This window comes from Pocillopora damicornis, chromosome 4 (genome assembly GCF_964200805.1).
Source record: "Pocillopora damicornis chromosome 4, jaPocDami1.2, whole genome shotgun sequence".
NCBI classification, from domain to species: Eukaryota; Metazoa; Cnidaria; class Anthozoa; order Scleractinia; family Pocilloporidae; genus Pocillopora; species Pocillopora damicornis.
Genome location: NC_142673.1, coordinates 22,841,978 through 22,855,418, shown reverse-complemented (window position 1 = coordinate 22,855,418; position 13,441 = coordinate 22,841,978). Strand labels below are relative to the sequence as shown.

The 13,441-nt window shown below is 37.1% G+C and overlaps 1 protein-coding gene across 1 annotated transcript; it reads right to left on the bottom strand.

Annotated features, from left to right (window-relative positions):
- Positions 1-796: 796 nt before the first annotated feature.
- LOC113684417 (PR domain zinc finger protein 12) lies at positions 797-11,092 on the bottom strand. Its single transcript, XM_027201787.2, has 4 exons — positions 10,532-11,092; positions 7,725-8,023; positions 6,363-6,675; positions 797-1,819 (listed from the first exon to the last, which is right to left on the bottom strand). The coding sequence occupies exons 1-4, from the start codon at positions 10,704-10,706 to the stop codon at positions 1,401-1,403; spliced, it is 1,206 nt and encodes a 401-aa protein (XP_027057588.1). The 5' UTR covers positions 10,707-11,092; the 3' UTR covers positions 797-1,400.
- Between the last annotated feature and the right edge of the window lie 2,349 nt (positions 11,093-13,441).

Genomic DNA, 13,441 nt, shown 5'->3' with positions numbered 1-13,441 from the left:
AAACGTTGGGTGGAATATTGGCTCACAAATGATTGAGGGAAAAACCCCTCGAGCGGTGAAAACGTCTAGAAGTCTTTTAAACAAGGATTTACAATTTTCTTGATGAAGTTGAACTATTTTGCGAGTTCGTCGCTGAAAATTAATAAAAGTAATCACTTGTCCATATCTCAAGATGGCTGAAACTTGTGAATAAAGAGCAATTGAAAAACACTTTTTAAAAAAGCAGATAAGCCCCCGGACAAACGCTTAACATTAAAAAACAAAACCCTGAATATGCCACAGCTTGTGGAGTTTTCTTTTCTTATCTCTGTGTTTCTATTTTCCCAGAGAAATGTCGGCAAAAGATTAAACTTTAATTAATAACATACACGTTGCACGAGGATGAGAGCTTTTACAATGAAATAAAGTAAATACTGAGTTGTCCTCTTTTCATATGCAAGAGGCAATTTTCCAAACAATTCAAGAGAGCCAAGAAGTCATATTTTCCGTTTGCAAGTCACAGAAAAGGCTCATAACTATGACCTATAAAAGCAACACGTCACCCAAGTCAAGAAAAAAAATCATTAATTGAACTTGGGTGAGAAATGTGAAATGTTTCTTTGCAGACTCGTTATTATGTCCTTGAGATGAATGCCTCTCTCAATTTTTGTGTTTACAAGGAGAGATGGATATCGTGACAAGAAAAACCATGTTCTCATTCCAGGATGATAAAAACTTTCGCGTCCCAATCACTGTATTTGTGTCAGAAGTGATGCTTTTAAGACAAAAATCTTGTAGACACGACACAAATATTTCATATGGTTGTCTTTTTATTTCCTATAAAACGGTACTTGAGTAAACTGGTGTCAACTCATATGTTTGAAACTAGCAGCTCATGTCAATTACATTGACAGCTCAAATGGAAGCGGGCTATAAACATTTTACACTGAATGCACATTAAAGCTTTCTAGCAAATTTTATTTTTACAAAATCATATTTACATTATATACAACTTTAAAGCGCTGAAGTACTTTTTTGACCACGATTTTTACTGATTTGCCCTCATTAACGGCCAACCAGTTAAAAACGAAAATTAATAATATTTCACGGCGGAAACTAGGTACGGTAAGGTTCCAAAATGTCCTCTGCTGCATGGATAGGTATCAAATATGATAATCCATTTTAAAAGTCAGTTTTAAGGCACTCAGTCCTACAACTTTTTATTTTCAGCGTAATTAAGAATGAGCTCTTCTTTTTGCTTCAGATAATCTTCAAGTATTGGGATGAGCACTTAAGGAGATTGATGAACAAAGCCGTATGTTTGCTTTCAGTATGTTGAAGAAGACCGCCTAACAGTGATGTGGCGTTCTACAGTTTCCTTCGTAATTAAGTAGCATATTCCGAAAAAGCACAATTCTTAACTATGGAGTCGCGTTTTCTAATTTGCAAGAGTCTGGTGAATGTTCCATATGACTTGTCTCTTCAAGAAGACTTTGCTGTTTCTGGGCTGCTACTTTTGCAGCCTCGTGCAAAGGCCTATGCCGAGCAGATTTTTGATGAGCCCGCAATCCCGCAAGCTGCGAGTAAGCGAAGTGACACACATTGCACTTGTACGGTTTCTCTCCTGTGTGAAGCCTGGTGTGGTTCCGAAGGGTCGAAGATTGCGAGAAAGACTTCTTGCAGTACTTGCACTGAAACGGTTTCTCTAGGGTGTGAATGCGCATGTGCGAGCGCAAATTGCTTCGAGAGTTAAATCCTCGTCTGCAAAGCGTACACTTTAATCTGCCTGGAACGACGTTGCTTTTCACACGGTCATGGCTGAACTTGTAAACTGAATCTCCTACATGAAACAAAAAAAGGAAAGAAAAAAATCTGTCACTTCAATTTTTTCCTCAAGTGCAAACAAAGATATGTTTCTCTAGGATAAATATTCAAAGAAGATCTCCTGCAATTTAACGCACGGTTGGGCGCGATTTCCTGTTTTGATAATGACAATAGCTTAGAGGAAATGTGGAAAGTGGTTGGGGAGGTTCAATTCCAAGATAAACATTTCACGCTGTGTTATAAATCATGGCAAGTGCTTCGGAAACAGCTTGAAATCAAAACTAGAAATAAAACGTTTTCTTCTTTACAATACAAAGCCATAACAATAACCCTTCGTAAAGATAAATAGGGTGTTTGAAACACTGGAAAATAACTGAGGAAAAGACGCATGTCGAACCTTTACAGCAAAACGATCTTTTTTCTCAGACGTAAAGAAACTAAAAAAATTTGTAGTTTCCTCACAGTCCTAAGAATTGAATACAGGAAATACATCTACATTACTTCTAAGAACTGTTTAATTACCATTTCTCACGGCAAAGTTTTGGTGAGATGTTGGGAAGTTTATTTCATACTTGACAAAGGTACTGGTGACATTTCCGAATTTCTATAAATTCCAAAGATTATAATTATAATACAGACGCTGAGGTTAGGCACAAAAACTCTCTTGCGTAAGTATTGCATGATTAATAAACCATTCAAATTAGAAAATCTCAGCAAGAGACATGAGGAGAATTTAGGTTAGTTAAACAAATCTATACTTGGTAGGAGCCTCGAAGGGCCAAATGAAAACTTTCATTAAAGTTCAAGCAACGCTGGAATCTTGTTTTATTGAGTGTTTTAAACATGATGTTAAAATAAGTCGCATTTTAATAATGAAGAAATCGCCATCTGCGGCTTTGGCTGAGAAATATAACAGTGTAGTGAGAGAACGGCACGTGGTAAATATATTATGTTTTTCATCAGGTGAAAATCATCAAAACAACATGAGAATACCAACTTATTGTAAAAAGTGAAGAAATGCAAAACATATACGAGGTGGGGATAAAAATACTACTGAGATTCAGCTTGCCTAAAACTTAATTCATGATGATACTTTTGAGAAATTTTTGGCGAGATCTCCCTGTTTGGTTGTAGTGGGTGAAAATTCATTCAATTCTCTCCTTTCATTGGCAGAAAGAAGTGTAAATTGCCACGCTTTTCGTTCTTCTGTTCATCTATTGTACTATTCTAGCTTCAAACACGATGCTTAACGTGCGATGCTTTGGAGTGAGAGAGATTTCCTTCGCCCCGAAGCGAAATTGTGTTTCTTCTTCATCGTTAATGCAGGGCGTGGTTATTTCAAACTTGGATTCGACATTGGCATTAGAGCACGTAAACTTAAAATTCATATACAGCTCATATTCCATGACCCAGGAGGCAAATAAGTGATTTTTGATTAACGCAAAAGCCTCAGCGTGGAAAAAAATGACATTGTTGATTCATGATATGTGATACGTGCATTCATCATAAACGCTTCTTTACAATTATGGGAGAAGAAATAAAAGAGAAAAAATAAAGCTGTTTTCAAAACCAGGTGACGAACCCAATAAAACCAATTTAAAACTCCTAATTACCTGTGGTTCCGACCCACCACATTTATTTCGAAACTCAAGAAATGCTGATGTAATTAGAAATCACATCTACGCAGCAAGAAATAATAATCAGCAGACTCACTCCTAAGTGAGTGCCGCTAAATCTTGCGTTAAATGAAATAAGTAAAAGTTGCCAAGCGCATTGTGCCATTGTTGGTGTACTTTAAAGTTTTCGCAAAATACTGACTAAATTAAAACTAGATTAAACAGAAAAACACCCCGAGAAATTAAAAAAGGACCCGATTTACTAAATCTTGACGCATTTTGCGTGATTTGTTACAGTAAACGAGGGAACTAAAATGAATGCGCAGTTCCACAATGGTGAATAAAAAAGAAAAAAACGCAAATTGCTCATGGGTAAAAAAATGAAAATATTGGCTTCACAATGCCCTTTCCATCACCTTCAGTTTTTTCGAGTAGTAAGCCATTCAAGCGAGATAGAATTTCAACAAAACTAGTGTGATGTTATCAGAATACAAAGGAACCGATTTACAGATATCACCAAAATCACCTGTTCCTCTTTCATTAGCGCCAGAGACAAGAAAAGAGAAAAGAAAACGTTGGCTCGAACGAAGCGTAATTAACATTGCTTGTCAGTGTTTACGATTCGCTGTTTTACCTTTCGTCCTTAAAAAATCTGTCTGTGTGTTTTAAGTTTTGCAGCAATCGATAAAATACGGTGAACTTTATTAGAAAAGTAAAACACTTCATAAAAAAATCTACAAACTCAGGCGACGACCAGGCGAAAGGTCTTTTTTTAATACTATATATGCCCCTCCTTTCTGTTTGCTAAAGCTCTTTTTATTAAACCACTTCGTTTAAATAAACTTCCCTTTAATTGAACACTTTTAAACATGCCGAATTGGAACCGTTTACAAATCATTACAGTTAATCCATTATTAATTTTATACCCAAGCGTCCTAATTGATTTTTCTTGAAAGCCTGCTAAATTAATCGAAATCCAGCTGTCTCAATTTCAGCATACTGTTTTCACTCCCAGATCAGCAGTAATACAATCTATTTTCGATTCTCTTTAAAATAAACTGCATGAGCAAATTTACTTTGGCTATCGGGGTAAAGAAAATTTTTCTGTCTAATGGTGGCGTGTACTCTGAATAAGTGGGTAGACCCAATTTTCGAGTTTTAAAAATCGCTTTGGGCTACATCGGGAAAAATAAATCAGTAATAACAACTAAGTTTCCCGCAGTAATGTTTACAAGATAGAAGTTTCGAAATTTTGTTTCCGGAAGGAAAATATGCGCAGTTGGAAGGGCACAAGTGGGGGTTATGAAGCTGTAATTTGCACTTTTCCATTAGACGTACATCAGAGAGCATCAAGGAGATGATGTTAGCTCGAGGCTTAACTCCCGAATAATTACTATATTTATCTCGACCAGTAATCAGTTTTGTGGGTACTAAGCCATCTAAGGCAATGATTAAGCGGAAAAGGGAACGCGCAATTTGCTGGTAAACATCGAAATTTATAAAAGATAATCGAACCCTTTTTTAAAATTAATTCCACTTTTCCTGTGGATTCCTTCGACAGACTTAAACAAGTTTTAGCATTGTTCTCTCCTGACGCCTCAGCCTAGCCGGTTTTCTTTTAATTGAACGTCTCCAAAATAGCTACACCCCATAGATAGGCTCATTATAAAAAGCGCTGGGCGCCAACGACCTTGCTTCGTAATTTGTAAATGATAATATCTGTCTTAAGAAAGGCTGAATACCAAACACTGAGCCGAAGTTTTATCACCCACCACCCTGTTTTAATATTTATTGGATTGATTAACTCCGGATCCACACGTTTGGAAATGCAAATTTCACAACACTCACCCCTTTCCTTGAGTATAAAAGATAGCTGTTAAATCCGAGCGCAGTTTGTTTTAGTCGCATATTTCTAGGTTTAAAAGGGTCGATGCGACGACTGAACACGAGATGTTATGAATTCTCTTCTTTGCTTGTCACAAATGTAATTCTCAGCGTCGTTAGCAGCAGAAACACACAACACTCCAACGAAACATCTCAATAACAACAGTATACTAATGTAGATAATAAACTTGCACAAAACCGTGATGAAGAATTGAATCAGTTCCGGTGAAAAAAATAACAAACTCGATGGCACAGCAAGGTTTTTTACTGCCAGTATAAACATACATACATCATGATTTACTTTATGTTATTATACCCCGTAAATATTCAAAGTATTCCTCGACAAAAAATTTTGGAATCAAAACATTTATTGCTGGCAGTAAATATAATTTTTTTAAAGCCTTTTCATAGAAGTATTTGAAAAAAATGAAAAAATAAGAAGATTTGTTTGTGCAGTTCCTGTATTTTGTTAAGTCGGCTTGTAAATTTAACAAATTCATCGCGGCTAAAAATATTAAAACTTACATTTTTATTCCATTTTATAAAGCACTTTTGCAGGTGTTGACAACTCCTATGCGCATTGGGAATTGAAACGAAAGTTTTTTTTTTTTTTCTTTTTCGAACACTGGAGTATTTTGCAACGAAGGTACAAGTCGGCGAAATGCAAACACTTTTGAGACACGGTGTACATATGAAAACTTTGAGTAACTTAAACTGTTGATTTTTGGTGAAGGAGAAGAGGGTAAAACAGGAAGCATGATTTTCAATCAGAATACTACAAATTTCAAAGAAGAAGGTCGAGGTATTATTTTCAAGTCTTGAAGCAAAACACTGTGTGTTAGTGTGTGTAATGTAGGCTGTACATCACCTTGGTCGAACTGATTTCCGATGCGGCACAATAAAGAGACAATGTACTTTTGAATCTTTTCTTACAAGTGCAACTCACATTTCAAATTTGCGTGAGATGTCGTGGTTTCTGCTCGACAAGCAATATCATGTTATAAGCTGCTCAGTGCTAAGTTTACGCGAGCAAGAGTTAATTCCAGACTCAGTACTAACCGTGTAGCTGAGAAGGCTCTGGTTCTTCTTCTTCCTCCTCAGGTCCTCTCCTTTTTCTTCGCACGAAGTCGTTCACCGGCGCAATTCCCGGGATCCCGAGGAATTGAACGTAAGTGCCGCCATACCAAACCAGCAGTTCCTGATCTGGAGGGATGTCTTTGACCGCGCGATAATAAATATTACCACCGTATTGAAACACGTCTAAGTTCTGTTCTTGTTCGTTCCTAGCGCAGTTCACAAAGCCCATCCAATTACGCGGATTTTCGTCTTTCGCGTCGAGAAAGTGACTAACCGTTCCGTCTTCATTAAGAACCTGTTTTGAAGCAGATTTCAAACAACACCATTCACTTAGGTTCGTATTTTTAAAAGCGTTATGTTCAAAGAAGAAATAAGTTTCATCGACTTTGTATGGTCAGAATATTCAAAACGTTTTCCAAATGATTCTTCACTAAGTAAAGGGCATTTCAATTCATTCATTCTTTACTCTTAGATCTTGGAAAAAACAAACAATGAATGCGAGAAAATTTGGTCGACTTTGGGAACGCAAATATATTTATTGAGAGTTCGGGTTTGTTCTTAATTCAAAGAGGCTCTCGAGTGACTTGTGTACTGTACAAACAAAGACCAAATCACGGTTAGATTACCAAATAAAATTTCGGAATTTATCGCTTTCGGAGTTAAATTCGTTTATTTCGAATACGACAGTCTAATGTTGAAAAATTTCCATGCCGCGGTGGGCATGTCTCAAAAGAAGAAAACAACCGAAAAGTGTTTGTTTTTTCATTTCTTTATGGTTTTTGCACTCTATGCTAACACTCTGCACAATTGTAATGGTGTTTTTAACTTTATCTTAAACGATTTTTCCTCGGGCTTACTTGAATGACACAATATAGTTTTAAACCTCAGGCTAACATACAGCATCAGTTTGAATCACATGAAATGCTCTTTGTAAAAATGGGGACAGAGAAACTCTCTAATATTCACTGAATCAATAAAGAACACGACATTAGAAATTTTACATTGCGCCGAAACATGTTAATCTAAGTGATCAGTGAGAACTTAAAAACAAAAATTAGCATTTTATTTTCATAAAGGTGTTTAATATTTTGAATTCGCCAATCATAAATAGTGAGAATTTTGATCAAGGGAAAATTTAAAACTGAATAGAAGTAAAAACACAGCTATGCCTTAACTTATTTCAAGGACTTTATTATCGGATGCCCGCGGTTCTAAGGCTAAATATCTCACAGTGCGCTCAGATTTTGAACACGATAACGTTGAACCCGCATCATAACGAAATTTCAAACACGATAACACTCGAGCATCATAACGTTATTTACCAATGTCGAATAAGCCACTCACCTCCCACATGAGACTATTATCAACATCAGAGCTCAGCTCTTCGACTTTAACAATACGGCCTGTATAGGGTCCCATCTGTGTGCCCTCTTTGATCCAGCAGGTACTAAACACACCAAGTTGAACACCCGGAATTGAGGATGGCGCAATAGTGACTTGCTCCGGAAGAGACACAAATGCCATATAGTAAGAGTCGTTCTCCACACAAAGTTGTTTAGTTTTGGCGTTGTCGTTGCTTAGAACCGGGACTAAAGCTGTAGATCCTACACGTTTAATGCTGCTCATGTACCCAGCGTCAGGATCTTGGAAATAAAAAGAACGAAAAAAATCATCGCGAGAAAAAAAAATTCAGTTATCAGTTCTAGCGGCTTTTCTCTGCACTATGTACAATTGATTTTTGCAGTTGAGATAACTGGATTGCAGTCTAGACACCTAGTTTTCTAACTAAATGAGTAAAATGTGGAAGAATCATATCTGTTGGAAGTCAAAAGACTTAGTAAATTCCCAGCGGAAAGTTGGTTAAAATTTTACAAATTTGAAGAATTTGTTTAAAAACGACATAAAAAGAAAAGAATTGAAAAGCATCAATTTCCCGAGCGGATGAAAGCCCAAACACTATTCTCTCCTGTAGTTTTCAATCGCGACAAACAGAAGTCGTTTACAATCAATTATTTATAACGTTTTATTCCACCGCTGGGAAAAAATCTGAAAGGCAGGTTTGTAAAACTAGGTCAGAAAAACATCGATAAAATGAGTGAAACATTCTCAAAAGGATAACGTGCCAAAAATTACAGCGAAACGAGTTTGGTTTTATTCTCTTCCAGTAATGAATTTAGTTGTGATGAGGTTTATTCATGCGACCTTCGCTTGTAGCACCTGCTTTGCGATCTCTACTAATCTTTATGATCTTGAATTAAAGTAAACCCAAGGAACGCGCTAAATACACTGTGATAAGCAGGTAAAAAAGGAGGGTTTATGCGTCGCATTAATCTCTAACGAATTGTTATGCTACAGGGGCCTTATCAGTCACAAACAATCGCCATTGATGGAACACACAGTATGAAACACAAACCAGAGAAGTAAATTTGGACTTGATTGCGGAAGTGTAGATATGACTCGGAAGGATATATGCTTCGCGAATTTTCATTACTGAACACTTCTCCCATAATAGCTTTTTATTTGGGTATTGGTAAAATTTCATAAACAATGTAAAAGTAAAGAGTGTCGAACAATACGGCACACGCATTTGAATTAACAGACCACGGAAGCTTGTTTTATGACAACAAGCCAGTTCACCGACTTTATTTCAAAGCTTGGTTACATTTTTTAATTTCCCAAAAAAGCCGCGATGTTTGTAATGTGGGCGAGGAGGATGATGCCCACGAGTCACGTGGCCTCCGCTTTTCGAGTTGTTGTAGAAAACGCACTTGCCCGTATTCATTGATTTCAGTTTGAGTTTGACTGTCCTGGTTGTATTGTTACTCCATCATGTTACTGTTCTTTGATATGCTAATCTTTCTCTAATGCTAACTAGAAGACATTAATTATATGATAAAAAATGTCCAAACATGTTAATTTCTCTCGAAAAGCAAATTCGAAATTAGACTAGATTAAACATATTTCTTTTCCTCCCTTATATTCTATTATAGTTTCCGTCACGTCGCACTCAAGGATTTCAATGAGAGTACATTTTTTTTTTTTTTAAGGCGCCTACAATTACTTCCCGAGGGAGAATTGAGAGAGAATATTACCATAGATATCTGACCTCATTGCGATCTCCTGAAAAACATCAAGAGATAAGGAATGAACTTTGCACAAAGGGCTTAAAAGTCTGCGAAAACTACACGTTTACAAAACTGGTACGAATTAAGTGCTTTTAGTTAAATTTCCGAGTTCGCATACATATTCATTTTAAGCGAATCCACCTGCCTAAAGCAAATTGGGTATTTAAACCTTATTATCGTCCAAAAATTACAATTGAAAGAAGGAAGCGCTTTTGCCTCCATTTCTGAAATTTTGTTTGCTGGTAGATCATACCTTAATGACCGTTTCACTAGACAGCCGGAAACTGCAGAGGGCGTTTTGAAAACATTAAGTAAAACTGACGAAGTTGAGGATGAGATCAAGCGCGCGAATCTGAAGACTCTAGTGTTATTCCTCAAACTACCTGTACAGACGCTCGTTGTGGACCTTGAGAGCAAGTACGAGTTACACGGCAGAATAATACGATAAATCAAAATTTTCAATTCCCCGCGGTTGGTAGCAATGTTTTCCTTAACCGACAAAAATCTGAAAGCGAAAGAAACCTCACGCGATTTTGCAATTTACCGCACGGTATTTTCAGTAATTCGAAATCTTCGAGTTTCTAAGACTATTGAAAGCGAAATAGTCAGCGAAACATGTTACTTGAGTAATTCTTTACGAGAGAATGGACAAAAAAAGATCTGCGTTTAATAAACCCAAATTCTGCTCATTAAAATAAACCAGAGACTATAAACTTCCCTAAGTCGTTAAAATTTAATGGCATTCCTTAGTTAAATTCCAAAAGAATACGTAACACGAAACACTTCACAATCCCTTTGACCGTTTTTTTTCCTAAGCAATGAAACACGGGAAATAAAACGACAATGTTAAATTCCTGTAACTAAACACAGCGCTTAAAAGCGAGTAATTACATAATTTCTTATTGCTCAAAACTCTGGAGTGCCTGAAAGCACGCGAGGTAGTTTAATCTTCGCCGTGTTTCCCAATGCATACTTTGTTTTTAAACTGAATATCATTCATTGTAATAAGGGAAAATTAAAATTTACCTTCATCAGAGTTGTAGTCCATTTTATCCAAAACGCCGGATTTAAAGGTAAGTTCTTTTTGGCCACCAAATACGTTGCACCACTTGCCGTACAGAACGCTTCTTAAGACCTCCTGACTTATATTTAGGGGACTGCTTGGTTTTTCCAAGAGTGGCGGCGCGACCCAAACGGACATCTCGGCACGTATCCTCACCGCCGACTTGTCAGTGGCGATTTTCAATCTTTACGTATTCACTTACTTTCGGTTTATGGGATTTTAATAAACGTCAGGGCTTTATATGCTGGCTTATGTTTGCCGTTGACAATGATCAAGATGTGAACAATGGCTAAGCAAAACTAAATAAGTCTTTGTAATAAATCAAATATTTTTCATCATGCCCTTCACACCTCATTGAGCGCTGTGCTACTCGCGCTTATAATGAGCTGCCAGAGCAGAGAGCACCTGCCTTAGTTAGCTGTCAGGCATGCGCACCATGTTACCCCTTACGGAGACTTTAGCGGCTGATCAACAGGGTATCGAGAACAGACGGACGACTTGCATTTCCTATGAGTTTTTAATGCACTTTCGACAAAAATTGGGGGGAAAGGTTTGTAGTTTGAGGAAACAGGAACGAGAGATTTTGATTAATGGGCGCCGCGACAGTGAGTTGTGTAGCAAAGTGCAGAATTAGCAGAGATTAAATCTTCATTTTCTTCTTCACCCGACATCCGGATGGTCAAATCTAGAGATGGGAAAAGAAGGAAATTTAGTTTCAAATAATAAATCAATGACACAGGTGTATGTTTTGGGTTTGTATCAAATTTGAATCGATTGGCCTCCAGGTTTTGCGCAGGGTTTAAGGGTTCGTTCAATGTAAGCAAAATCTCAAAACGTGATTTCTCCATAACACTTAATTTTAAACACCCAACCTACTGTTCTGATCTATTAATGCTTAAGAATTGTAAAACGGTTCTCCTGCAAAAATCAATTGTTTCATGCGTGGTGCTTTTAGGAATATTATCATTTTTTTCATTGACTAGTTGATGCCGCAACCCGAAGGCAGATTTCACTAATTTTACTCCTTTAGATAAAGATTCCCGAATTAACATTGTAGGAATAGTAAGATGTAAACACGCTCGGTCCCAATTACGAATTAATGAACACAAAGAAGTTAGCGCCCAAATCAATCAACAGTGATTAGATAGGTTTATTTAATTAGTAGTATTCTAACATTTTCCAATAGAAACGAACCCTATTAGGACCACCAACTCTTTATTAAGAGAGCATGCAGTAAATGGTAATAAAAAAACAAATACGTGTTATTTTTCAGGTTTCGAATTTGGTTTCACATTAGTATGTTATCTAGTTAACTGTTGATGTACTCTGCGAGACGTCAATTCTAGCGTTCGGCACGGCGCGCCTCAATCGCGACAGTGAAATTCGCTGGGGCTTCGCGTCACGTCCATCGAGTAGGAAACGAACACATCTAGGATCAAATCTGGGTTTTCGCAAAGGCGGGGCATTCTTTCGGCACCTGCTGATAGACGCGTGGCAGGCGCGTGTCTAGAACAAAGGTGCTTAAACATATTTGCTCGAAATCGCAACCTTTCTTTTATAATCAGAAGGCCTTGTCTTAATCTAGACATGATCGACGAGATTGCTGCACACTGTGTTGAAACTAAAGAAAACAAACTGATGTTGGATCACCGGCGCGATCGCTTAATGTGCAAACCGTTTAGCTGTCGTGTTACTTATGCCTGGGTGTGTACCATTTTAAGCGTTTTTTTTTTCTTTTTTTGCCGAGCGCGGAAATTACTTCAACCTTCTTCACTTTGTTTATGAGCTTTAAAGAAGGTTCTCGTTTCTTTGAAATGATAACGCAAATTGAATTAAAGAAAACATTTTATCATTGTACTTGGTTTAAAAAAGTGGATAAAATGGTGCGGAAATTTTTCGACACTTAAATAGAGGTGAAGGAAATTACATTTGCATCAGAATAGCGGTGGGTTCATTACTTCGGAAAACTCATTATTTTTCGTGCAATCAGGGCGCTTGCCTTGGTAATGGACTTCTAAAACTAAAAATAAGGTACATTTCGCTCTTTATAATAACTACTCTTTTATTTAAACTATCTCTTAAATGGTATAACTTTCGTCTCTTTCATTACTAAGAGTAAATATGCGGGCCTCATTAATAATGAATTTAGGTAAATGAAACAGAAAAATAACTTAAGGGGTTAAAAACAGCTAGACTTTATTCCAAAGATCAATAAATAGTGACCAGTTTTTTCAAAGTTTGTTTGGTGCATGATCCACTGTTTATTCAGGCAAAAGAAAAGCGTTCTGACTCAGCAATGCATCAAAATACTCTGTGGTTAATTTTAATTCCCCCGTGGGAGAAAAAAAAGAAGTTATTGTGACAGTTTTGTATAGAACGTTGGCTCAAGGAAATTACTCACTCTGAAGTTTGTGCCAAGATAATAGATATTAGCCGTCACAGAGCAACACGTAACCAAAAACATGCATCATTTCCTTTCCGTTTCAAAGCCCAAACAGTAAAAGCGGGGGATTTCACTTTTAATTTTTTCTTTAATATTATAATCACCGGAAAACACCCAATTTGCAGCTAATACTCAGAATAGCAAATTAAAATTTTCGATGTAAACTAGGAAGGAAGAAGAAACACATGCAAGTGAACACTCTAGCTGAGCTAATGTGTAATTTATCTAGATTGGGTGTCCTTTGAAAGTTTAATGACTGCGGAGTTATATGCCTTTGAAGTAAGCAGCCCCGGTTGCAAATTAAGCGGTACAGCCATAGAGCTCCACAATAAGAGAGCGTGATAAGTTTATTAAGTCTTTTCAGGCAGGCACGCGCCAGAAAGGCCACCAACACTTTGTTTCGGAATACACGTGCTGCAAAAAATAAGCC

Excerpts from the sequence above, each read along its gene's own strand:
- LOC113684417 (XM_027201787.2), bottom strand. The coding sequence starts at position 10,706 with ATGTCCGTTTGGGTCGCGCCGCCACTCTTGGAAAAACCAAGCAGTCCC. Across the intron at positions 8,024-10,531 it reads GGACTACAACTCTGATGAAG|ATCCTGACGCTGGGTACATG; the intron begins GTAAATTTTAAT and ends TTTATTTCCAAG. Across the intron at positions 1,820-6,362 it reads AGAGCCTTCTCAGCTACACG|GAGATTCAGTTTACAAGTTC; the intron begins GTTAGTACTGAG and ends TGTTTCATGTAG.